Here is a 26,674-nt window from a genome sequence, read left to right as displayed (position 1 = left end):
CCAGCGATCGCCTCACAGTCCACCCCCTTGCTAGATCAGGATACCGATTGGTTTTGCCTCTTTAGTTCAGTTTGGAGGTTGCCCCAAAGGGCTCTGGAGGGCTTGTGACTCAAAGAAAACAGCCGCGGTTCTTCAGCTATCAACTGACTGGTCTGCAGTTAAGATTCTCTTTTTTCCTTCGTTTTGAACACTGACACAACCTTTGTTCTCCTCGGCTCTCTAGGGTTACTCAGTGGTGATACATCCAAGATGGATGATCAGCTCTCACTGATATTCCTGGCTTGGCCAGACCATCTGCTGGCTGCTTATGAATCCTGAGATGGAATCCGCCTGGTCTTGGAGAGACAACATGGAGCATTTCCTGTCCCTTCTTCTCCCCAACTCAGGGCTCCAAGCCTGCGCTTTCGTCCTCCCCTTCACTGGGATTGGATGGGATTTGTGGGTTTGGCCTTTTTTGCCTGTTGCCTTAATCAATAATTAAATAGAGGGTTTATTAAATAAGTGATTTAATAAAATAAAATAAGAAGAAAAATAATTAAAACCCCAGTTTAATTAAAAAGGGAAAGGGGAAAAGCAAAACAGCAAAAACTGAAATAAAAACAATCAATATATAATACTGTGTATATAAAAATGTTCATGTTAGAAAACTTTGAATCGAAACAGGAACCGAATAGCTTTGCTGTTCTGAGGTAAAAAGAAGCAAATGCAGGAAGAGGCCAATTACTGAAGACTTCACCCTCAGGAACCATCCAGGTGTAACAACGGTTAGCTCAGCTTTAGAAGGACCTGAAGATCAGCCAAGGGCTGCCACCTTCTTTGGCACTTCTCCCACAATGCTGGGGAGGCTGTGGAGCCAGAGGGGGGGAAAGCGCACCAACCCCTCCGCCCCCCCCCCTTTTTTTTTTTTTTTTTTTTTTTTTTTTTTTTTTTTTTTTCTCTTTTTTTCTTTTTTTTTTTTTATTTTTTTTTTTTTTTTTTATTTTTTTTTATTTATTTTTATAAAAAAAACCAGAACCCAAGATCTAGGTGTCTCCCTGGCTTCGCTGGGAGAACTGGGCTCTTCTACCTCTATGGCTTGTGTGGCGGTGAGTTCCTTTGGTACCCTCTGCTGCTGCTCCTCCCTCCCCAGATCTCGTCTTTAGGGCACTTCACAGGCCCTGCACCAATTTCCCCAGCCAGTGTCTCTTCTCCAGCCAGGCAGAGTTTATTGCAATGCGGTGGGTGGGTGACCTTAAGGGAGGAGGGAAAGTGGGGCTGCCAGGAAACCATCAGGCAAGAGAAGGAAGAAATGGGCTTGAACATTACTAGAGAAGGGAGAGCTCCCAAGGACTTCACGGCCAGAGAAAGAAATGGAGGAAGGGCCCACCCTAATGGATCAGGCAGTTAAAAGCGCCGGTGGGAAGTTTGTACTTCGGACTTTCAAGGCTGAGTTGATGTATCATCTGGTTGCGGTTCCTATCGGGTTTATCTGGAAGGGCTGATATTGATTCAAGGTTCCACCTCAGCTGCACAAATCGGGTAACCACTAGATGGCAGCCAAGGGGTTTTAAAAATAAACTTTCAATCTTTGCTGACTCCTAGTGGTCAATCAATAATAAAATTTTAAAATGTTCAGTAATAGGAAGTACTGTAGTGTGTTGGAGAAAAGAAAAACAACGAAGAACACTTTGCATGCCAACTGAAAGAGGATTTTCACCCAATGGTTGATGTTGAAGAGAACTAGAGTTTTGGTTAAGTGACCCACCAATTATATCACATTAAAACTGTACAAATAGCTGCAAAACGCACACCATCTCGGAACCTGCTCTGCGAGCAGCAAGGTTTAGGGCATTAGGAGTTTTGACACCTCCAGGATGGGGACTAAACAAGTTGTGTGGATGTGATCAGGTTTTTTTTTTCAAATTGGCAAATTTAAGGTGCGTGGACTTCAGCTCCCAGAATTTCTCATCTATCGTTGGCTTCTACCAACTGTGGGAGATGAAGCCCTCATATCTTAAAGTTGGGGGGGGGAAACTGGTCTAGATGTACAACATTAGAAAAATACGCCTCTTGCAGCAAGAGGAGAGCAATGTTACCCTTTGAAGGAAGGTTCGTCTGCAGAGATCTGACACGGAGGCATATACAGAAATGACTGAAAGGGCGAGACGCCAAAAACTGAATACAAACTTTATTAAGAAAATTAACAAGTGCTTACATACTTTGCAAAAATATATATTTACAAAACAAATAGCATGAAGTAGTTATACATTTTTCTTTTCACGATGAAAAGTCTTTTTCACATTATTCTGGGAAAACCTGTGGGCCTGCTAACTAGACCTCCCCCCGCATAGAACAATAGCACAAATCACTGCTTGCCCCAGTGGGATCCACTCGGTCCAACCCTGGTCTGATCTCCCTCCCAGCTGGGAGAGCTGCTTTTCTCCGAGGGAGTCCTGGCTGGTGAGCCTCAAGACGGGGCCGAGATGGGCCACGAGGAGGCTCCCTCTGGTGGGCCTGCCTCCCCTCCCTCTCTCTTGCCCCCTTTTCCTCTCTCTTGGACGACAGCAGGGCAGGCAGGCGAGCCCGTCTCTTGCCCAGGGACCACAGAACGGCTGTCGGGGGGCATCAACCTCTGGCGAGCATCTCACGCTCCCGGTGGCATCAGCGGGGTTTCTGCCACCCAGCAAGGAGCCTGTTCCCCCCCCCCTTATCGGAGGGTTCTGGTCTGCTGGGACCCCTGGTCTCTTGCCGTTTTCCATGCCTCCTTTTTAAAAAGAGGGCCAAAGATCCCTTTGGAGCCCCTGGAATTTGGTCCCTAACTCTGGCGGGTCCCTAGATGGGGTTTTAACGTTAAATTCATTCTCTCTTTAGTAAAAGCATATATTAAGAACAGGGAGTATTAATTAGCCCTCCCGATAAGTAGCGCAGCCTCCAGAGGGAATACCTGCCTAGCAAATTCCTGCTCTTAATGGAACCTTACAAGATCCAAAGCAAGGTTGGGTTACTTTGAGTTGAACAGGGTTGAACCACTTTGCCAAGGGTACTTAGGAACATAACATAATATGCAGAATAGTCTTATTATATCCAGGAGGGCCAGAAGCAAGTAACTGTGCGTGGAATGGAGGTGACTAGAAGGTTGTGAGTGTGTATGTGATGCGCGCGTGCCTGCAGTGTTAGATATAATTGACCCCCCCACATTCACAATGATACCACCCCCAAGTCCCATTATCTAAGCTACTGTTTCTCCAGCTCTTCAACTTTAAACTTTTTGGACTTCAACTCCCAAAACTCCCCAGCCAGTCATGTCGGCTGGAGAATTCTGGGAGATGAAGTTCAGGGATCTTCTGAAGTTGCAAGGTGGAGAAACACCAATTTAAGTCATTTGCTGGGCAATCTGGAGCTGCCTTGATTGCAGTCCTGGGTTTCCCCCTCATTGCATAGTCATTACCTTGAGGAGGGGAACCCACAGAACTAAACCATGCTAGCAAAACGGATACGTCTCATCTTTGGTACACTGAACTTGTAGATGGGAAATACTGGGAAAATATATTTGAAGAAGCTGATTAAGACAGACGGCCTAATAGTAATTAGATGGAGTTTATCTTTGGCATTTCAATTGGAGCAAGGAAGTAAATATTTTTGCATTCTAGCTGCATTTAAAGGCTACTGGAGTCCTGACTCTGTTCCCAGAGAAAGAATTCCACTCTTGAATCCTGGACGGCAATTTGTTATTGCGATTTGGGCGATTAAAAGTGGGAGAAAAGATTGGAAGGGCCCCTCTGTTCGCTGTGGTACCCGTTGCATTAGGAGGGGCACCATTTCGTTTTTAAGGAAAGGGAAACGGCCGTGCAGACAGCTTGATTTACATTTAATGGAATAAAGGCTGATTTTCAAAAGCTACTTTTTTACCACAACTAAAAAAAAAATGCTCTGCTATTTGGACCAGAAACAAACTCCACAGGGCTCACTTGTAAAAGTGTTTATAATAATTCATAGTATCTTAGTAATGGCTACAATAAAAACCTTTTAAGCTCGTGATTCATAAAATTTGGTCGCTTATGGCACAGATGGGGTTCCCTGAGAAGAAATAAAAATATTCGATATGCATGCCTTCTCTTGATTCTGAATGTCTCTCTCTCTCAAGATTCTGTTTTGGCTGCCTTGTCGGAGCGTATCAGGCGCCTTCCCTGCGGCCCGAAGCCTCAGAACATGCAAAGGAGAGCAGGGGTGGGATCCGCCAGGGTTAACTACCGGTTCGGTGATTGACGAGGTTCGGTGATTTACGATGTGCTTCCCTGCATGCTGCGCAGGCGCCTGTAACTTGTCACCAGCACGCTGCATGCAGAGAAGCACCCTTTGAAGCAGCCCTCTTTTCCTGCTTTTTAAACTGCAGATGTGCCTCGCAGGGCAGCTGAAGTTGAAACTGCAGGAAATAAAGGTCAGGGAAGAGCCCGGGTGGGCGGGTGCGCAAAAACATCAGCAGACATAGAACCGGTTCTCTGCTCTTCAGAGCTACCAGTTCTACAGAGGTGGACAGAACCGGTAGAAACCCACCCCTGAAGGAGAGCCATTGACCTAACACAGTGTTGGCCCTCACACACACACACACACACACACACACACACACACGCATGCCCTTTGAATAATTCTCCCCCTCCCTCCTTCTCCCCCATGCAAACGTTATCAGGGGGTCAGTGCCCAGATTCTGCACAGCAGAAGAGATTAATGCTCTGTTTCATACAACGTGCTGCTCTTGAAGTTAGTGATACAAAAAGTAAAATAAAAAAACCCAAGCCGTTCCTGCTACATCAGACAATATTGGCAAAGACAAGGCATTTCTGTGCAAATAGGGGGCTCGGGCAACCGCGGAGCCTTCCCAGTTGAGCCCCGAGCCCCAGAGGCCCTCCTCGGCTGAGGATCCGGGGGGTGGGGTGGGGCGGGGTGGCTGGAAGAGGGTGCTGTGTAGGGAGCCATTTCCTACGAGGCGGGGCGGAGGTCTCCGGCTCCTACGGAGAAGCATCCCGCAGGCAGCCAGCGCTGCTCCTGGCTTACATCTTGCCTCTCCTGTTGGTAAAGAAGAGAGGGAGAGTCCATCAAGCAAGGTCTCCGTGGGAGGAGGAGGAGGAGGAGAGGAGGAGGAGGAGGAGGAGGAATAAGGAGGAAGAGCAGAGGGAGGAGGAAGAGGAAGAAGAAGAAGACAAGGAGGAGGAATAAGGAATAGAGAGAGGAGGAATGAGGAGGGATAGGAGGAGAAGAGGAGGGAGGAAGGAGGAGGGAGGGGAGGAGGAGGAGGAGGAGAGGAGGAGGAGGAGGAGAGGAGGAGGAGGAGGAGAGAGGAGGAGAGGAGGGAGGAGGAGAGGAGGAGGAGGAGGAGGAGGGGAGGAGGAGGAGGAGGAGAGGAGGAGGAGGGGAGGAGGAGGAGGAGGAGGAGGAGGTTGGAGCTATCAAAACCAACAGGCCAACACCCAGGGCCAGTGAGCAGGAAACCAGCTTGCTATCCCCACTCCCGAAATAGGAAGCCGTTGCTGGCTAAGGCCGGTTCCAATTGCGTCCATAGTACCAAATGAGGATTATGCTCGGGAATAATTTAGGCCACTCCAAAGGAGGACACAGGGGCTGGGTTCACACAAGATCCTTGAACAAGCTTATTAAAGAGCTAGCAGATTACACACACACACACACACACACACAGCATGCTAAGCTTGATTAGGGGCAGGCCTCAGCACAAAGCCAGTCCATTCAGTTAATAGATGGATTAGTTAGGTTAGTTTATTTTTCAAGGCATGGTGTGATCTCAGAAACCGGTTCGTTCAATACTTAAACCAGGCTGGACCGTTGAACGAACCTAGCTTGTTAGCAGCTCTGTTTTAAAACTATGGGTTTCAATAAACTTCCACCTGGTTTTATATTTACGTTGGGAACTTCTACGGAAAAGGCCTTTGGGTGCCTTTTATTTATCTTAAGTTGTTTTCTGCTGCCTGTCCGAACTGGAGGGCTTCTTTACGGAGACTACTAGATCTCGACATGACCATCCCCGCCCAGCCAATCTGGCCAGGAGTGCAATGTGATGCACGCTATCAGAGCGAAGAGGTTCCCCCCTCCTGTCTCCCCATCGGGTCAAGCGAAGGACCTCGGCTGATCTTGGCTGATGCAAAGAAACAAAGAGAAGCAGAGGTCAACCTCTTGTACGTTTCCAGGCTGTAGACTGGACTCAAAGTAGCACCCCAAAAGTCCAAAGAAAACTGCTTCCCTACCTAGAAAACCATCTAGATGCATCCCTGAAGCCAACCAGAAGATGCGCTCCACTCAAAGAGGTTTCCGCCTTTGGGGAGGACAGATTATTTCAACTGTCAAGGAAACCTGGAAGGACTTCCAGCCTAACGACACAGAGAACCAGCCCGACTCTGCCGCCGCCTCCTCCTGCTCTCCGTTCAGGGCAACAAGAGAGTCTGCCATTGACTTGGATTTTTAACCCACAACTGGCCAAGAAGAAAGCAAATTGCCCTGAGAAGCAAAGTCCCCTTTACATTAACTAGCCAAAAGCTGTGAATCTTTCTGCAACCTCACTAGCCTCTCTGTGATTCGCTTTGTGACTTCCTTAACTGGCTTTGTATGTCGCTATTAACGTTATTTTAAAATACGCAGCTGACTTCTTTGCATTTTCCCAGGCACAGCTCTGCTCTGACCTTTATTTGGAACTCAGGGGTAGGTAACAAGGGAGGCAAAACAGGCCCGCTGCTCCTTTTGGGCAGTTGGGGCCGTTTAAAAAGTCAGTGCGGCCCCAGACGCTGCCAACTGGGTCACAAGGATCATTTGGAAGCCGAGAACGGAAAAAACCGCATCGGAGTCGGCAGGTGCAGTGATAAAAGTCTTATCTGGGATTCTGATTCAGTCCGACAATGTCTAGAGGCCAAGGCAAAGGTTTGACCGGTTGCCCCTTTCCTTCGGCCTTAACGTCCACTGTCAGCCCATGCGGCTGTTTTCAAAGGGGCTTTCAGGACCACGAAAGGGCTCGGGGGGGGGGGTTATCACCCACCAGAGTCCTGCGGTGGCCCTGCTGGGGTTACAGCTCCCCAAAGGGCTCCTGGCGCTTCTCACAGAGTCTTCTGGGAAAGGAGCCAGTGCCAACGTTTTCAGGATTCACGCAGCTTGATTGGCAGCTCCACCTGAACACCACCAGTAGCCACAGCTACGAGGCCAACGGGGAGCAGGACAACGGGAGCTGGGACTGTGTGGCAACCCCTCCCTCTCAGCCGCCGTCTGGGGCACTCGGTGTGTGCCATCCGCCTATTGGGGGCAACGGTGGTACTGCTATGGGTTAGCGGGATTTGGGGTGGTCCAAAGGGGTGAGATTGGGAGGCTCCCCAGGCCACTTCCAGCCCTCTAGGAAAAGGATCACTGGTCGCCCCCGAAACAGCCTTTCTCCGTTCTGCAGCCACTGAGTAATACAACTTCACTAGTTTGGTTTAGCATGACCGAGAACTGACTTTGGCACTTCCATCCAGTTGTGGGGTCATTGAACCTTTATTCTTGGTAGTCCCAAAGGTGCTTCATCAAGAGTCAACTGGACTCTGAAGAACTGAAGAAGCTCCTTGGAGGAGAAGCGAAACGTCTTCAAAGAAAAACAAGGAAGTCCAGTTGCCTCTTGAAACAAAAAAAAAAGCACTTTGGGGACAACCAGGGCAGCCTGGAGGACTGAGGACCTCCACAGACACTTATTCTTGGCACCCACAATAGCTGCATGGAAAAGAAGTAAGAAAAAAGGCAAAAGAGATTAGTGCGCAATGAACTGATATTTTAGCAGGAACCTTCAAAGGCTTCAAAATAAGTCTAGAATTTCCCAAAACTGCATCCTTGCAACAGCCTGGTTAACACAAGAAGAAAGCTGAGGAGGTGAAACAACGGACAACAGCCCAACTAAAAAGCATAATTTTTATTATTTAGAAAGCGATTTTTAATAAATTTCCATATACAGTATATGGAAGTTATAGTATTGAACTAGCCACTTTTGTTTGAATGTACAGTATATGATATATGCACTACACTGTTAGGACAAGCAAAAAGGAAACAGGCTACACTAATACAGTTTTAGCTATTCGTATGACATCCGGCCCCCTTTAAGCAGCTGAAGGGAATGAAATGGCGGCAATGCAGAGACGTAAGATTGGACAGAGAGGAGACCCTCTGACTTGGGGCTGGCTTGAAATGTGGCCTTAAGCAGAGAGGAAAAATAGATCTCCGGGGTGCGTGGGGGAAAATTCCAAGGACAGCTATGGGGGGCGCTCTCTTTTGAAGCCGGGCGTCTACAAAGGCCCTAGGATTTCCAGTAAAAACATTCCTGTATAAGATTGCTGCCAAGAGGCTCCCCTCACTGCGTCTGACAGGCTCAGGGTCAACTTCTTCCTTGAACTGCTCAAAACAAAAAGACCATCTGCATAGACCCAAGAGCTTCCCAAAGTGGCTCTGGGGCGCCTTCGGAAGAACGTGCAAAGGGCCCAAGGAATCTGGCGCCTGGGATCCACAAGTCCTCCTCCGCCTGGGCTGCGGGTGAGAACTCCTGCAGGGTAACTGACAAGGCTCCTCCCCGCCTGCTCCTCTGAGTCTTATCTCTCTAGGCCCCAAAACGGGGCAGATGGGAAGCAGCCTCCAAAAACTCAGCTGCCCAGCCCCGTTTCACCCAGGGAGCTTTTGTTGTGGGTCCTTCGGGGTTGCGGCTTACTTTTCAAAGTATTTCTCCAGGTACTCCTGAATCCACTTTAACTTGGAGTCGATGCAGATCTGTTTCGTGCTGCTCTTCAGTCGCGCACTGCCGAAAAGGAGAGGAGGGGGGGGGGGGAAAGAGAGAGAATAGAAAATAAAGTCACGTACATAAACCAAACCCGAATTTCCTAGTTCAACTTTTGTGACAGGGACAATAAAGACATCTGCTCCTTATAACATTACACAATGAAAGAAAGTTTATTATTATTATAGTGAAATTAAAAACATTTGTGGCGATGACCACAAATTGACACAAAGCAGCCTCTGTGAGCCACAGCTGGGCCCACCTTCAAGCCAAGGCCACGGTGGCCTGAAGTTAAATGCGCCCCAAGCTTCTGAGTCACCTTCAGGAGGCGTGAGGCAAGTTACACTGTTTTTATTTTCATTTGGCCAATTTGGGAAATTCTGAAGCTCTTCCCACCTCTCTCTGGGGGGCAAAAAAAAACACCTTGCGCAGAGTGAAGGAGGACAGGGGTGCAGTTTTGTGAGTGGCACTTCTAGCTGCTGAGCAGAAAACGCCAGAGAAGGGATCTCACATTATCATACAAATTTTTGGGAGGTGAACTGAGAGAACAAACTCAACACCGTTTTGTACTCCCCAAGACAGCAGCAACCCTGCAAGGGGAGGAGGAGAGCCTGAGATTCAGCAATGGAAATCTTCCTGCTGCTTGTCTGAGCTTCATCATTTGTACCAAACCATCTTTAACATGCCAGCCTGTCCAGATGAGTAAACCTCACTTGTAGAACGAAGAAAGGGCTTTCCTGACATTTGCTGAACCCCCTTCCCAGAAAAGGGCTGCTTTTTTTAATGAAAATTTCATCCAGAATCTGCTGGTTTCCTCATTATATGAAATACCCCCAAATTCTGAAAATAGGCTGTTGAAGCTCAGACTGTGTGTCTCACCAATGAATTGATACGGGAAGTTCTCTAAACGGCTTTTCCTTTTAGTCCTACACTCTACAAGGAGCGTTTCATTACGCTGCAGGAAAAGGTTTTCACAGGACACGTAATTAATCTGTCTTCCTTAAACTTTTCTACTCAGCAATCCACATTCTGAGGCAGAATTATATTTATAAATAACATAAGCAGAATATAAATCAATTTCTAAAAACTATCAGTTGAAAATGAAAATATGAAACATTTCATTTTCACATATTTTACTCTTTTTCAAGAAAGTGTATTTTTGCTTCATTTCAACAACATTTAATAATAGAATAGAAAGAAGTTAATTATAAAGCTTCTCTATATAATCACCCAAGTTGAAGTACTTATGACTAATTTTAATTTTTCTTCAAATACACAACTAAACCTATAAATAAACTGTGACTCTGTTTAGCATAAGGGAAGCATGTAAGGCTTTGCCCCCTCTTCCTGTGTGGTTTTAAATGTTTATCTTGTTTATATTAGAGGGATGTTTTAAGGGGAAAGGATAATGGCAGGAGATGAGTTCTTCTGGATTTTGAAGACCCGGGCTAGAAGCAGGATAAAAAGAAAGCTAACACTTTTGAACCCTGGGAGTGGCGAAAATTCCTGGTAGCCACAAAAGTAAACCGACGGGTTTGTTGAACAAATCAACTCAAGTTCTCACTTGAGACACGGATGACCAGGCTCAAAGGGATCCTACTCTGGCCACCTCACATGAAGACAAAGGCCCCTGGGGAAGGCCCACAGCCCTGGCAAGGGTGGAAGGAGACCAGCATCCAAATGCCCCGTGCCCAAATCATGAACATACGTCTGACGGTGGGAATGCTGCAATGGCCAGGCCAACCACAAGTCGTAAATCCAAACAATGGCAAAATGTGTGGCTAAGTAGCACTAAGAACCCTTCTCAATAATCAAAATTGATCTGCCAGAGCTCAGCCTTGAATGCCCTCCGGAAGATTGCCAGGGGGGGGGGGGGGGGAGGGGGCCGCATCTGGGTCGCCGGATGGATCAAGCAGCCAGGAGAGAAGGTCATCAGGAGATCTCAGGGAGAGAAACACCTTCAACGTGGTGCCCTTGGCAGTCAAACAAACTGGACGGGCGACTGGCACTGGAAGCTGGTGGCCCTGCAGATGCCTAGGAACCCAATAGATTAAAAGCAGCCCCCCTTTTTTTTTTTTGCACTGGTGAACTAAACCCTTTTGCCTCTTTTGACCCACGGGAACAGATGCTCTGTCCTGGGACCACCTTAGTCCAGGGGGCGAGTATGCCCAGGGGATCGGGGTTTGCAACCCCTCAGGGCCAGAATCTCTGTCCTCCTTTGCCTGCTACCCCTTGCACTCTGTCAGTCCTATTCCAACCTCTGCGACTTCTGCTGCCCCTTCTAGACACCACAAATGGTGCCGTTTTTTAGGCCCCCACCTTTTCCACACAAGCATCCTTTTTTTAAAAAAAAACCTGAAAACAGGAAACCGCCTGAAGCTCCTTAGGTGAAACTCAGGAGACCTGATATTCTTTCAGAACACTCCCTCAAACATGTTTGCCTATTTTGATCCATTCTGCCATTAAATCTGCCAAACAAAATTTACAATTTCCTTCGTAAAAGAAGAACAAAACCAGGACTTGGCATCTTGGAAGAATTAATCTGCTCAGAAAAAAATTGCTACTCCTGACAAGGTGATCCAGTTCTGTCAAACCAGTAAACAAAGCCTAAGTAATGCCTCATTTCCAATTAAGAGGCAATGGGAGGGAGGGACTCTGATTTCAAAATCACAATTAGAGACTAAATTGAATCAAGAGACTAATCTGAGGTAGAAAAAGTCATTTTCTGGGTTTGTAACTCAGCGTTTGGTAACTTTAAGGTGCCGGCTGGGGAATTCTGGGAGGCCACGCATCTCAACCTTGCCGAAGTTGAGAAAGGCTGCTGAATCTCATGGCCTAAACCAGAGTTTCTTCACCTTGGCGACTTTAACATGGGTGGACTTCAACTCCCAGAATTCTCCAGCCAGCTGTAGTGGGCTGGCTGGGGAATTCTGGGAGTTGAAGTCCACCCACCTTGAAGTCGCCAAAGTTGAGAAACCACAGCCTAAACCATCCATAAATTATAACTTGCTGCTGAGTTGTAAAACTCTTCACCAAACAGATGCAACTATTTATGGTTTTGTTTTTATAGCTGCATCATTTTTATTTCCCAGAAGACCCGGGATAGTTTACAAAAGGAGAATTATAAATGAAAAATAAAACAAAATCAAAATATAAACAGCAAAATACCATAAAATAGAAAATAGCAGCAAATGCAACTGAATCAAGAACCCACAAGATAAAAGCTAATACAAAACAAGCCTCTGGAGACCTCTAAAAATAGAAAGATTTGCCCACCAGGGAAAAATGGGAGGCAGAGCAAATGTAAGGGGAAATGGGGCTGCCAGTCACAATCGACTCCATGAAGTCGGATTCTGAAGGCTGCATTGCAATATGCCTTAATCAAGTCTATTCCTTGTTCTATTTTTTTTTCCTTTAAAAAATCCATTTCATATAAAATACAGCTTGAAGCATAAATGAAGCATTCAACTGATATCACCAAGGATTAACATGTAAACTAGCTGGATAAGGAAAGCAACATTTACTCTGTTTTTATAGTAGACAAAAGCAGAAAAGAAAGAGCAGAAAGGGGGAAATAATACAGATGTTAACCACAAACTGTCATTGTTCATGAGGGAGAAAACATATGCAAAATAAAATACAAAATTTTCACTGGAACAGTGACAGCAATTGAGCAATTATTGGCCAAGACCATAATTTTCCCATGCAGTTAATTTAATCATCTTGATGAATTAAACCTAAATTTCTAGATGACATAAACCATTTATGCTAAGAAGCCACAAGAGGGCAGAAAAACTTCTCATGTCCCTTTGCTGATATTTTTTTTCTGTTTACATTCAGGAAAATCTCCTTTGAGTTTCATAAAAAATAGGAGGATTCGGATATTTTCCTTTTTTTTTTTAAAGTGGGCCGGTGAACTCACTCCAGATCTCAGCCTCTGCTTCCGCCATTTCAAATACAAAGATAATTTTTCTAGGCTGAACACCATTCTCTTTCCCAGCTAGATTAAAATCAGGTTTCCTAAAAACACTGCAACCCACAATAAAAATCATAGCAATAGTAACATTTTTAAACATAAACACCACTGAAAATAAACAGAATGACCTCAAATTTCACAATAGCTGTGGGAGGAGGAGAACTTGCGAATCAGACCTCCTTTTCCACTCAGATCCTACTAGTTCGTATCTTTTGTTGCAGGCTAATTAAGTGCCACCCTTGAATCTCAAAATATAGGGAGGGAGAGAGAGGGGGCTGGTTTCCCGAAGGACGGCATCTGAGGTGCGAAGAAGAAGAAGAAGAAGAAGAAGAAGAAGAAGAAGAAGAAGAAGAAGAAGAAGAAGAAGAAGAAGAAGACACTTACATGACCTGAAGAAGAAGAAGAAGAAGAAGAAGAAGAAGAAGAAGAAGAAGAAGAAGAAGAAGAAGAAGAAGAAGAAGAAGAAGAAGACACTTACATGACCTGAAGGGGGCATCCAGGGAAGGCCAGGATCTTCAGGTGCTTGATCTGGGACTTGGCCACGTGGGTCTCAAAATACCTGCAGGGGCAGCGGTAAGTCAGGCTGATGGGCTTCCCTGCAGGGCAGAACAAAGGAACAAAGGCCTCAGACAACCTGCCTGACAGGGCACAAACAATCCCAGCGCTTCGTCTTCGTCCTCGTCGTCCTGGTTTGTGGCTTTCGGGAGACAAAAGCAGGGTGAGAAACTGGAACGGGCATTAGCGGGTTTTTTAAAAGGAGCCAGCTAATTGTCCTGGCGGCAATTACCCGCGCGATAAAGAGGGGAGCTGAAAGGCACTTGGCCTCCCCAGTGTTATTCCTGCCAAATAATTTGACCCCGGGGCCACATGAGAAGGCAGACGAGAGAAGAAAGACATCTGAATGCAAACCCCCCACTTCCCCCTCACCACCTATGCAGGAGCCGTCCTGGGCAGGGAGGGAGGGCCAAGCTCTCCTCGGCCCTCCTCCAAGTTTGCAACCACAAACCTGAGGGGGCGGCAGGTACGGGTGGGCTTCAGTCTCCCTGCCAGTTAGTCTTGGGCGCAGCTGGGAATGTTTGAAGTTCTCCCCCCCGCTTCTTCTCCCCCACCCCAAGCACCGGCAGAAGAGGCCGATGATCCCAAGTCCTGCTTCAGAGACGCCCCTCAAAGATAAGGGTGGACACCCTTACAAGACTTTGGAATGGTTAGGAGCTGCTGCTCCTTCCCTCCCACAAGCGCTGGAAGCGTTTTCCTCCCAGCTGCCTTGTGGCAGGACCGGGAGATAACCGGTTCTCCCCCTCCCTCCCCCCCCTTATCAGTCAGAAAACCTCGCTCATCGTTTTAAGGTCAAAGGAAGGCAGGAAGGAAGGAAGGGATCCTTTTGATGATAGCCCAAAGCTATCAGCAGCACAAAAGAGCCCAAGTGAACAGAAAAATCTTGGCAATAACGCAACACAGAAGCAACAGATTGTATATGGCAACTCAGAAAGCAGCGCAAGCGTCCCCCATTATCTACCCTGCAGGCTGCCTGTTGCTATGCAAAAGAAGTGGCTACAATGTGAGAAGGAGCTGGCTGCAACCCACAATAAAAGCCACACGCGCTGGATGGAGAAGAAGCCTGTGACACAATGTCATTGCACAAATAACACCCATTGGATTGTTCAGATCATGTTGTCTTAAAACGTGTCACTTCATTATGGCTTGTTCTGGATGCCTATGAAGGAACGGGGCAGGGGTGCCCTGAAATATTTATTAAAAGGGGGGCAGTAAGTTTACTGTAGAGATACCTTACAAAATCCACAATACATTTTGTCATGAAGGACATTTTCTCAGCTAATTGTTTTTCCGAGGAGGAGGAGGAGGAGGAGGAGACCAAACCAGAGACCAAAACAAGAAGCCTTGGTTTCCAAAAACTTTTCGCATCCTGATAACTCTCTTCTAAACCTCTCCCGTGAACAAGTGGCAGGATGGAGTTCAAAAGGCCAATGCAATGTTGGACTATATTAACAGAAGCGCTGGCCCAAATCAGGGGGAGCCAGCCATTCCATTGTAAATAGCACTGGGAACATCGTGTCCGGCTCTTTAAAAGGGAAAGGGAAGCACAGCGCATGAACCAGCGGGGTTTGCAAAAGCCCCCCCCAGTCTGGGCCATAAGAGTCTGGATGTGTCTAATTTGCAAAAATAGAAAGCCGAGATCTACAGTTTCTATGAAAGTGGGGAGGTCTGTTTTGTGGTGAAACAGGACAAGCAGGACAGGGACCAACATGGGTATAATTCAAAGAGGAATCATTAGGTCTCCCCAATCAAAAACAAATGTTGCACGTCAGTCTGTTGGATTTGCCCCAAGGCTGGAGGTTACCAAGGTCATTTGGAATTGGGATTCTTCCCCCTCTGAGGTGTTAAACAATCTCCTCCAGCCTGCGATCATTTGCAAATTTGATAAGCATCCTTCTGGTTCCATCCAATAGAAAGAGGCTTAAATGGAGGACCAGCCCCACCTGACATTCCATGCTCCCTGGGAAGGGATCCCGACCAGATGCAACCCCAACACCTCTGCATTTCTCCATCTTGGACACAAAGACACTGTGGGGGGGAACAAACTGTCTGACCCTTTGCGGAGAACAAGGCATCATGCCAAATTCCTTGTTTCCCAGGCTCCACCAAACTCTAAACTCTGGGTAAAGGCTGAAGTTTATGAAGGGGAGCTTGGTGCAACTTGCTGGTGCAACTTACTTTGGCCGACTCCAGAGCTCGGCCAACTTGACTGATCTGCAGCTCCAGTTTTCCAGGACTGCATCCCGTGGCTGCCCACTGTTTACTTTTGGCCTGTAACTACCTTGCAGGGTTATAAGGTGTGGGGGGGGGGAACAGGAGGGGAGGAGGGAGCGCTAAATATGCTGCCTTGGACTGCAAATCATCTTTTTTGGTTCGGAGAGTTGGATTTGCTAACAGTGGATTCTTGCCTTGAAGGGTCTTGAGCTACGGTTTACCCTCGTTCAATGGTGCCATGAATGGTTTCTCTTCCAAGGGAAAAAAAAATCAGGCAATGCAAATGAAGCGTTAAAGCAATTCTGCCTTTCCACAGTTTTCCAAGCCCTTCTACACCAACCACCCTCTTGTCTTTTATTTCAGACTTGGCTCCAAATCCTCCTTACAGGCAAAAACAAAACATTCCTTACCTTGTTCTTAGTTTTAGCTTTTTGGACTCCAACCCAGCTTGCCTGCAATGGGTTGAACCCCTTCTAGTCCTTGTGTCCATTTCCTTTAGGTCTCCTTGTTATGATTACTCTATTTCAAAGTGTTAATTGCACAGGGAGCTTCAAAATTTAAAAGACAATGAAGATATCCAACCTATTTTACATTAAAAATGCAGTATTATAAAGGTAGTGAGTGGCTAATGCAAGGGACTGGTGGTCTGGGTGATCCCTGGGTGAACTCACTGTGGAGCAGGCATGGAGGGATGATTTTAACTGATGCCCAGATGTCCTCTGATGCCTCCAGGTATGAATACCTCTCTCAACCACCTGCGCCCCGGGGCTTAAGATTAGCAGCAGCAGCAGCAGCAAGAAACATCAAGGAAGGGGATAGACTGGATTCTGGGCAATGATCTCCAAATTGAATTATTTTTAAAACCATAGAGAAGCATTCATTGTCCGTCCAGGTTGAAGAAAATGTATTCTCTCAGCTTGTTCTCTAATACAACTTTGTGACATGCAAACGATTTTCAAAAAATGGAAGAATTTAGCCTTTCAATATATGGACTGCAGGTGGAAAATGATGGGATAGCCCAGAGTTGTGCTTCTCTCAACCGTAGCAAGGTCATGATATGCGGACCTCAACTCTCAGAATTGGTGGGGGGGGGAGAGAAGTCCACAGACCTTAAATGTTGCCAAGGTTGAGAGAAGGCGGCTGGCTCTGGAGTGCCAAAAGTTATGCAAAGTCTTTTCCATGCCAGCTCTGTTCAAGGACAAGCTGAGCTCTTCGGAGAAACATTTTTGGATTAATTAATTTGTAACAAGAAGCAACCGTAATTAGTCCTCTTTTCTTACCCATAGATTATTATTGGTAGATTATTATTCGGCTATTTTTCCTAATGCCTAATTTCCTAATGAAAAGAAAAGCTCCTTTGGAAAAAAGATGCCCAGAGAAGCATGGCTTGTCCACTGTCAAGGAAAGTCTAAAAACAAGGATGTAAACACATGCAACTTAATCCTAATTATAGCCTCCGCTGGGTTGGAAATCCTGTGCAATCAGGATTCCTAATTTTGCAGATTACAAAGTTAATCAGACCTTCACAAGAGGAAAGACAAAGAGAGCGGCCAGAGGAGAAAGAGAGAGAGAGAGAGAGAGTGTGTGCAAAATGCTGCGTGCAACCTATTAAAGCAGGTCTGCCTATTTGCAGGATTACGCGGTATATGCTCTTCTGTGCATTCAGAAACACCTTCTTGTGAATCTTATCTCAAGCATGCACAACGCTGGTATGTAGCTTTCTCTCTCCATAACTAGAAGCCGGAGATGCAGAATAATTCAGGGAACAGAATGAAAAGTTATCAGATTCCTCTCTAGCGGAACAAGTGTGGTTCTGCAGTTGCGTTCAGCAAAAAAGGGCATTAAAATCAATTCACCGATGTGTGTGTGTGTGTGTGTGTGTGTGGTGTATAAGATAACATTGAAAGCGGAATCATTTTTAAAGGTTGTTTTATGATGTAAACTATCTGCAGGCTGAAGTGGCTTATGCTGCCCCTGGGAATATTATGCCTCTGTTTTTCAATCCTGCGCCTTTCACCCCAACTTGCTTAGAAGGGGAGACCCAAGCGACCTCTGGCCCAGGTGAGCCTCTCTGAAAGGAAGCTGCTGCGGAGGCCGCTTCTTCGTCTGCAACTGAAAAGTGGATGCCCACAAAGGAGTCGAGGTGCCTTACCTACCTTCTATGAAGGGTGGCTCTAAAACCCAGAACTGACTGATCCTCCACATTTGATTCGTCCTGCTAAAAATATTTTCTCCTAAACATCTGAAAGCTTCCCTCCACCTTTGCTAGGTCGAAGTTGGCTCTCAAACTGTGCCCCATCAGCGGCCTTTCCTGAGGGCAAAATCCCGGGGGGAAATCATACAGGAGCAGCGGGATTGGGGAAAGAGTTCGGGCAGCTTCGAAATCACTTAGTCCTGATTTTAACCCAGACTGCCGTTCAGAGCAAGAAATGCAAAGAAATGCAGGTGGGGGTGGAACCCTTCGGGGTCCGGGGAGCCTCCGGAGGGAGGAAACGGGGGGGCAGCCTTTCAGACAGGAACATGGATGGGACAGACTCAGGACAGACAGAAGGGCTGGAAAAGTGAACCCTGGGAGAGCCTCACCTGGAAGCAGGTCGAGGGAAAGAGTCAACAACAGAGCTGGGGGAGAGAACAAGGGGGAAATGGGGGGGGCTCCTTCGCCCCTCTAACCTTCCCTGGAGAGAAAGGAGGAGAAGCAGCCCAGGGGCTTCCCAGGCCCCGCAAGCGCGGCGGGCTTCGCCGCAGACGGGCTCCACGCTTGCGGGCTGGGGGAAGCGACGGGACGGGCAGGGGGCCCTGCCGGAAAGGCGACCCCTCCAAGGCAGGCCGGGCCCCGCGGGGTCCGCCGGGTCTCTCCCCGAGCCCGCGAAGGCTGGCAGGGGCTCGGCCCTCCGGAGAGGATCCTCCCGCGCGCCCTCTCGCTTCGGGCCAACCGGTCCGAGCTCCGCGCTGCCCGTCCGGGGCCGCCGCCTCCCTCCCCGCGGGAGCCCCGGCCGGCTCAGCAGCCCCGCGCGCGCACCTGTCCCCCAGCGCCCCGCGGCCGTCGGCGGCTCCGTCGGGCACTCACCGTGGGGGCCGTGCAGGGCGGCCAGCAGGAGCAGCAGCAGGAGGGCGAGTCCGCGGCGGGCCATGGCTGAGCGGCGGCGGCGGCGGCTCCGGCTCGGGCTGCGCTTGGCGTGGCGAGGCGAGCGGCTCTGGCCGGCCCTCCGCCCGCTCGCCCGCTATAGAGGCTGGGGCCCGGGGGGGGGGGGCGGGGCAGGCGGCTGGGCGGGGGCCGTGGCGAGGCCTCCTCCCTCCCAGGGCTGGAAGGGAGCCCCCGCCTCCCCCTCGGCTCCTGCTGCCGCGGCGCTCCCGGCCGGCCGCCCTGCAGCCCGGGAGGCCGGAGCGGATCCGACTTGGGGGCCGGGGGCAGGTGGGGGCGGTCGCCCTCGGACCCTCCGAGGGGAGGAGGCGCGGGGCCGGCGCGGCCTGGGCTGGAGGGGACCGGAGCTGCCGCCGCCGCTGCGCCCGGGGAGCCCCGCTTTGCCCTCGTCTCCGTGAAGGGCCCCGGGGCCCCTTCGGCGCCCCAGCCCCGCCCTTCGGCCGCCGGCAGAGCCGCTCGCGGGGCCCGGCGCTGCTGGGGGAGGGAGGGGGAGGCCTGGCCGGCTCCGTTGGGGGCCTTGCAGTGTCCACTTGAAGTGGCTGGACTTCAACTCCCAGAATTCCCCAGCAGCCCTGTCGTCGCGGGGGGACTTCTGGGAGTCCAGGCCTCTTCCAGCCGCAAGGTTGAGAAAGGCTGGTTGAAGGGATGGTGGCAGGAGGAGATCCGCTGCAAAGGCCCCCAGGCTGAACCCTCCCTGGAGGAGAAAAAGGCCGGAGGAGGGGAGGTCTGATGAACAGAAGCCCCCAGGAGGCCCTCCCCCCATCAAGGTCAAGGATGGGCCCTTCCACCCTCCTCCACCCCCCTCCCCAAAGTGACCGGAAGAGAAAGGCCCAGAGGGAATTGCCCAGATCCTGAATCATCCTGGCAGAGGAGGGATCCCGGAGGATTTCACTGCAATTGTCACTTTTGAAAAACCAGCCCAGAATTGCCACCTTCGGGTGGGGGGTGGGCAGAAAGAGGATCCTGCGAGCTACCCTGTGGCCGCTTCCATTTGGACGGCTTTGGTGGCGATGATGCAGGCATCCCTCCGGCCAGGAGAGGATTCCTGCTCCCTAGAGAAGAGTTTAGAGTCCTTTGACGCAGCCCAGTCTGCACGCCCAGGAACCAGAGTCCGTTTGCAGGTAGAGGAGGAAGGAGGTTCTGTGGAAGCCCGTGAGGCCTCCCTGGTGCTGAAGCAGATGTCTGCCTGGAGGCCTCTGGGCAGCAGCCTGGGCACGGTCCGGTCCTCTCTGAGATGTCCTACTAGTGGACCTCGGAATAGACTTTAAGGACAAAGCTGTTGGGAGGCAGGCAAAATTGACCTCTTAGGGGGGGAAATCACAGAATTCATCTTTTTGGACTGATTTTATCCCCAAATGGGAACCTTCTGTCTTGTTAAGGTACCTGGGACTTCACCGAGGGCTGCAGAAATTGGGTAGAGCCGATGATCTGAACCAGGGATGGCTCTCCTACTAAGCCCCCTTGCCAAGATGGACCAGGAAAGGGTCCTAAGGAGGTGGCCAGGGGGCTCGATTCCAGGCGAGGAAGGAGAGCCCCCCCCCACTGGACGCTCGGCCATGACTTCGCCTAGGAGGGAGCCAGGTGCGGCACACCTGCCAGGAGCCAGAAGGGTCTCTGCCCAGCTGGGTCAAACCCGTCCCTTGGAAGAGAGCCGGAGGAGCGGCCCTCGCCCTTCTGCCCGTGGGGAGGGAAAGGCCCGGTCTCCCAGCCACGGAAAGGGAGCCCATGGAAGGGGCTCCGACACAGATGAATCTAATCAGCGTCCAGTCCTCGAAGGCAGGAATTGCAGCCAGAGAGTCCAGGGAGTCCGAACAATAAGCCTTCAGTGATCCAACTTTGAGCAATCTGAAGGATTTGGCAGGCGGAGACGGAGGTGGCCGTAAACAAAAGGGAACCAATTAAAGAGGGGAGAGGGAGGACTTGTTTATACAGGATTTGGGGGTCTTAAAAACAGAATTGGTCTGGGAAACAGTCCACCTATTTGTTAGGCCCCCCCCCCGAATCCCAGTGAGGGAGAAGATCACACGTGAAGCACCTTCGTTCGCCATAGTATCAAAAGTGCCAGAAAACGGTGGAGTCATTATTGGTTTAACATGGCTTGAAATGTGAGCCCCTCTCTGTGGGGAAGGATTTGGGGGGGAAATGGCCACGAAGTCAAAGCTGAGCTCCCGTTCTTTGTGGCACAGAAGGAGACACATTTTTCCGTCGTAGATCGTCCCACCGCTGACCAGAGGCGGCAGGCAGGGGCCTTTTCCAAGAGAGGCGTTTGTCTTCCTGGTGGGGGCTGGAAAAAGGCTGGCAGGAGATGGGCTTCCAAGGGCCCCCCCTGCGTTCTCTGCTGAGCGGCCTTGCAGGAGGAGTGAGCCGGGTCCTAAAAACGGGGATTCAAATTCGGGCAAGAGGAATTCGGAGTGATCGGATGGAGAGGTTGCCCCGTTGTCTGTCTGCACACGAGGCTGTTCCTCAAACACCGACAGACTTCGCTCCCTTCTGCGTGGACGTTTGGGAGAGGCCTCAGACGACCCACCTCGGCTCCCGCTGAAAGACAAGCGAAGCTGGTAGAGCCTCAAACCTTGGATCGGTTTGCTGCTGTTTAGGGAGAGCTGGAGGGTGCAGAGTTGAAGGGAAAACAAACGACTTGGGAGCCCAAATGGCAAATGGCTGTTTTCCATGCCTGCCTCAAAATGTGGAATGGCAGAAGGGCTGCTAGAACTGGACCCGGGAGAGGGAGAGGTGGTCTTCGCGAAAGTCAGACCGACTGAATGCCTCACGGGAAGGCGCTTGCACTGGGCAGGATAAATTGGAGGAGCACACCTGTGTAAATGTGCTTTAGTCCTGCTGCCAATCGTAGGATGCATTAGGAAAAATGGGGAAGGGGAGTTGGGTATGTGTGTGGCATTTGAGGGCCTCCCGGAGCTCTCCTCGTAGCTGTTGCACCCTGGAGTGGTTGGGGGAGTGAGGCTGGAGGTGCCCCTTTGCAGAGGTTCTGCTCCTAACTTTCCGGGCCAGGGGAGGACGACTGTTGCTTACCCCCCTTGGAGTGATCCTGTGGGGCCCATAAGCTGCCACGAAGGCCCTGGTCTCCTTTGGGCCTGGCCTTTCCTGTATGGTTGGCCATCTCGGAATGACTCCAAAGGATTGCAAAGGGCCGGATGTGGCAGGACAAACTGAAGCCCTCAGTGGTTCCATGGACGGGACCTCCAGGCTGAGAGAAACGCCTGTCATTCTCTCCCTTAAGAATCAGGTTTTGGGGCCCTGCTGGGTCCAATCTCCGGGCTGGTCAGCTATTTGGCGATAGCAAGGAGGACGGTTGACGTGCACCAGGAGATCAACCAGCTGGGCCTGACTGAGGTCTAAGGCCGTGTTTCCCAGCCGTGGCAACTTTAAGCTCTGTGGACGTCAACGGCCATGCCTGGACCTTTTTCTGGCCCCACATCAGAGCAATTGGTAGTTGTCTTCTGAACCCAACTCCAGGCACTCGGGAGGTTTGCAAAATGCTTTACACCCAGTTGCAGGACGAGCAGCTGCTCCAAGGTCTTCCTGGCACCTCTGGTCATCAGTGGACCACCCCCCGGGGCATCTGCTAGGGGTACTTTTAGTCCTGGCTGTTCATTCTGATTTTTCTATGGCGGCCTGGTGGGAAAGATGCCGCTGGAACCGAAGCCCCCTCTTCATTATTTATTTATTTAATTAATGAAATGTATTGGCCGCCCAGCTCCAGTGGGCTCAGAATATATGACTTTGCTTGCTCAGGCCTTTTAATATTTAATTATTTAAAGTGCATTGTTTTATTGCTTTAATAAGTTTTAAGGTTGTTTTTACTGTAATGATATTTCTGTGGCTTTAATTGCATTTCTGCAAGCCATCCTGACCTGTTAAGGAAATGGGCAGCATGCCAACATTTAAAATAAATAAACGTGTAAGAAATGTGGCTGGAGCAGATACCATGCCTGAAGAATCTTGCCACGGAAAAGAAAGAGGGTTTTACCTGCAATTCATACGTTTCAACGTTTCTTCAGTAACAAAAACAATCCTCCCCTTTTAGACTGAGCCCAGATCAAGGAAACGGGGCTTGGCTGACAGGCATCTGAAGACAGAATTCTTAAAAATGCTGAATTTAAAGCTGAAGAAGCTTCTGGGATGAGAAGCGAAACGTCTTCAAAGAAAAACCAGAAAGTCCAGCTGCCTCTTGAAAAAAAGCCCCTTTGGGCTGAATTTAAAAGTTTCCAGTCGTCTCCTAAGCCCGTTGCCTGAATCTCCTGCCACCTTCAGATTTTCTCTGGCTTCCATTCTTCAGGCAGCAGGTGCGTCATCCCACTTGAGATATTGGGGTCTGCCAAATAATTCTTCCGCAGGGTTCATGTATGGGGCTTTGGAGTGGACCCCGATTCACAGGATAGGCAGGATGCCAATATCCAGCTGCAAAGGTGGGTCACCTTCTGGCTTCCTCTCTTCAGGTAGACCATCCCAAGTTTCAGGCTGGGGCCTTATCAAGAGTTGAGGGAGCTTGCTGCTGTTCTTGCTTTTCATTACCAAACTAGGTAACACCATCAGTGCTAGTCCTGTTGATGACACCAGCACTGACGATGGTGTTACCTACTGAAGAGTACTGAAGCATCTGCCAGGAAACAAGCCAGCTCAGAGGGCGCCAAGGAGCCCCCAGTTAAACCCTGAGCTACAAGTCGTCTGTCTCCTTTAGTGTATATATATATAGAGAGAGAGGATTGGTTAAAGGTTGGAGCACAACTCAACAAAACATTTAAATAACAAAAGGTAGGTATTTGCTCAGGAGCCACTTGCAGAAATAAAGGAATGGCCAGGATAAGCAAAAATGGAAAAGGGGGAAAATGGGGAGAGAATTCGGAATAATAGCTGGGATTGGACACGGAGCGGTTGGGGAAAAGGGAGAAGCGAAGAGGCCCCCCCCCCCCGGAGTGGAGAGAAAACCTTTCAGAGGGGGAAACCTTCCTTCCTTCCTTCCTTCCTTCCTCCGGGAGGGTAGCCGGCAGAAGTGGCCATCTTCCCGAAGTCTCCTGGAATGGCACAACAGCGCCTCCTACAGCATCTAACTTGAAAGGCCTGAATAAATGGAATGGAGCTTCTAAAAATGGGCTCAAACCATCCTAAGTCTAGCAAACTACAAATAAGACAAAAAAATAGTCTGCACCTTCATCTTTTCACTAAAAGTCACAAGCAAAGGAGCCACTGGAATGTTTTTTAATTTTCCGGCTCAGGTCAGGACAATCTTTCAAGCCATATGAACTCGGGCAGAAATCCAAAAGCTGACTCAAAAAGGAGTTTCTTTAACTAGACAGTATTTCTCAGCCTGGACTGACAATGCTCTTTTTCTTTAGAATTCTGGGTGTACAATTGTTGCTTTTTTAAATATTTGAACGTATACTTTCTTTTTTTTTTTCTGGAAAACATCCTTGGGAATTTGGCCTCCCCTTGAAACCCTCCCCTGAAGGCCTCCACACGGAGTCTGCCTGGTTACACAGCTACCCGGATGGAGGCCAAGCCTAGGACGCTCCCCATTTCTCTGCCTCAAAGCCTCTTCCTGTTTTGCCAGGGCGGGGGGTGAAAGGAGGTTCAGGCTGCCTCCGTCCTAACCGTTTCTCGCACAGAAGGGGCCCACCAAGAGGGTTTCCAATATCCCTCCTTCCAGATAGTAGCACTGAGACATAAAAAGGAGTTTATCCCCCCTTAAGAATTATAAGAACGGCAGCTGATCTCGTCCTGGAGGGAAAAAATGGAAGGCGAGGCTTGAGTGACTTAGGAAGAAGAGAAAGTAATTGGCAAGAGGGTTATGGAATTGCACTGTACGGAATCTGAAGTCTATTAGGAAAAATCCAAGAAAGCCAATATACATTTAGGTCCCTCTTTCCGAAATAAATGCAGTGCTTGTACTCCATTCTCTTAGGCTGCTGCACAAACTCGGCTTCTCTGACCATCCTTCTTAGCCGGTTCCAATCCAGACACTCCGTTTCCCATCAGAGCAGACAAGACCCCTCAGCCAGGACCCAGAGAGCGGAGCATGCGGGACCTTAGCAGGGGGCTCCCTCCCAAAGAGAGGGAGGGGAAACATCATGTCAGGACGGGAGATCGCGAGAGATTAAGTGATTAAATGGCTCAGTAGAATAATGTGTGTATAGGAGCAGCCAGTTGTTGGGCAGAGTTTGGTTTGATCTAGTGAGAGTGATTTGCTTCTACTATTGAACCAACCGTGTGCAATTTCTGCTTTTGGTTTGTGCGTTTGGAAATGTTTGCTTTTCCTCTCTATGTAATGTATATTTTGATAGTCAGACTATAATTTTTGTTGAAACAAAGCTTGTTAAACTTTGGATGGAGGCAGACATATTGCATATATTAGTCCAAGGCCTGCAGCTGGAGCTCGACTCCCAGACAGACTGAGCTTGGGGCTGACTGCTATGACAGCTGCATAAAATCCTCCCAGGACACTATAAATGTTGAAAAACCTACTCAGGATTCCAAGAGAATTGCCCACATGGCACTGCTGAGTAGGTGGAATGAAAAGGCGAAGGTTTCGGTGATGGTCCCTTGCAATGACCCCTCTTTCTCTGGAGCTCAACAGTTTCACTCGTTTCCCATAAGATACTTTATTACGGAATCAAGTAACTGCAAACTAGGAAGAAATGTAACAAGCCAGGAACCTGATAGGAATATTTAGGTTCAGTCTGTGAGTGTCCTCCCCCCTTTTTTCCCCTCCCTTTCCCTTTGCAGGCCATTCCTGGGACCCTCCAGCTGGTCCGTGTTGATCCAAGGATCCCGGTTTCTCACCTTCCTGCCTCCAACTCTTGCAGAGGGAAGGGATAAAAACAGCCCTTGACCACAAATGCATGGACTTTCCAGGAAGCATGAAATAATCATGACGGGGCCTTTAAATTACCATGGAAACTGCTGAGAGATACATTCTGCCAACACAGGCTCTCCAAAACGCCCCCCCCCCCGCTTTTCTGATGATCGCAGGAGAAGATGGAAGAAGGGACCAAAGGACAGACGCAGGCGCCCCTGAGAAGAGGAGGAAGGAAGGGGGAGGGAAAGCAGCCCCACAGCGCCAGAGTTTCCTGGGACTGGGAATTTGTGGTCAGACTTTGGAAGTCCAGAAAGCAGATTTCAGGCTGGTGAGAGTTGAGAGTCCATGGCAGAAGAACCGGGTCAGTAAAAGAAGTCAAGAAACAAATAGCATTTTTCATAAGGGTCAAATGAAAGACACCAGAAGAGCCAGGATAGGTGAGAAAAAGCCCAAGAACATTCTGATCCTATCCATGTAGGATAGGGGTGGGGAACGATGGGCCCTTGACGGCCTCTGGACTTCAACTGCTGGCTCGGGAACTCTGGGAGTTGAAGTCCAGAGGTCACCCAGGCGCCATCGTTCCCCAGTGCCGATGTAGGAGAGGTGAGCCGAGGGAAGCCTGGGAGAGTGGTGTCCAGGAAGACTTGTGTGTTTGGATAGGGGGCGTGCATAAGCGCACCAACGTGCCTACCGTCCCTGTCCTATTGTTTCTCTTATTCTTCTTTTATTTTTCTTATATGTACCCATTTCATGTATTCACAACTATGTATACACTTATACTTATTATCTTGTAAACAATTGGCAAATCAAATAAATAAATAAATAAATAAATAGGATTTGGTCAGGATGTCTCAATTGTCAACAACAACAACAACAACAATAAGGTCTTCAGAGTTGCTCAAAAATAAAAGGAAGGTGATTCTGAAGACCAGGATAATGGGAGAAGGGTTCATCTTGAGGGTCAGAAAAAGACTATTTATCTTGGGACACCAAAGACCTTTTCTGATGTCTGGCCAAGTTATCATACCATGTTTGTATTCCCACCGCTTGCTTGACCAGGTGAGTTAAAGACTGTGAGCATACAACATACAAAGCTCAATCTATTTATATGTGACCAAAACTCCTGATTAGGTTTGTCTGTCTGTAACCTTCAATTAGGTGAAATGGCCCGTTGTGGGGCCACCATTTATGAACCAAAGTACTTCAAAT

General features: G+C 49.0%; 1 protein-coding gene across 1 annotated transcript; it reads right to left on the bottom strand.

Annotated features, from left to right (window-relative positions):
* Positions 1 to 2,152: 2,152 nt before the first annotated feature.
* CXCL12 (C-X-C motif chemokine ligand 12) lies at positions 2,153 to 18,655 on the bottom strand. Its single transcript, XM_087967659.1, has 4 exons — positions 18,577 to 18,655; positions 13,219 to 13,336; positions 8,699 to 8,785; positions 2,153 to 5,043 (listed from the first exon to the last, which is right to left on the bottom strand). Exons 1-4 carry the CDS (start codon positions 18,638 to 18,640, stop codon positions 5,028 to 5,030), a joined length of 285 nt encoding a protein of 94 aa, XP_087823785.1. The 5' UTR covers positions 18,641 to 18,655; the 3' UTR covers positions 2,153 to 5,027.
* Between the last annotated feature and the right edge of the window lie 8,019 nt (positions 18,656 to 26,674).

Source organism: Notechis scutatus, chromosome 5, assembly GCF_049901735.1.
Source record: "Notechis scutatus isolate UNSWTSFEM ecotype Mainland chromosome 5, rNotScu1.2, whole genome shotgun sequence".
In the NCBI taxonomy this organism is placed as follows: Eukaryota; Metazoa; Chordata; class Lepidosauria; order Squamata; family Elapidae; genus Notechis; species Notechis scutatus.
The sequence above is the reverse complement of the archived record's forward strand: the minus strand, read 5'-3'. Positions and strand labels throughout refer to the sequence as shown.

Coding starts and splice junctions, on each gene's coding strand:
- CXCL12 (XM_087967659.1), bottom strand. CDS start 18,640: ATGGCCCGCCGCGGACTCGCCCTCCTGCTGCTGCTCCTGCTGGCCGCC. Junction 13,337..18,576: donor CGCCCTGCACGGCCCCCACG/GTGAGTGCCCGA, acceptor TCTGCCCTGCAG/GGAAGCCCATCAGCCTGACT. Junction 8,786..13,218: donor GGATGCCCCCTTCAGGTCAT/GTAAGTGTCTTC, acceptor CCTTTTCGGCAG/TGCGCGACTGAAGAGCAGCA.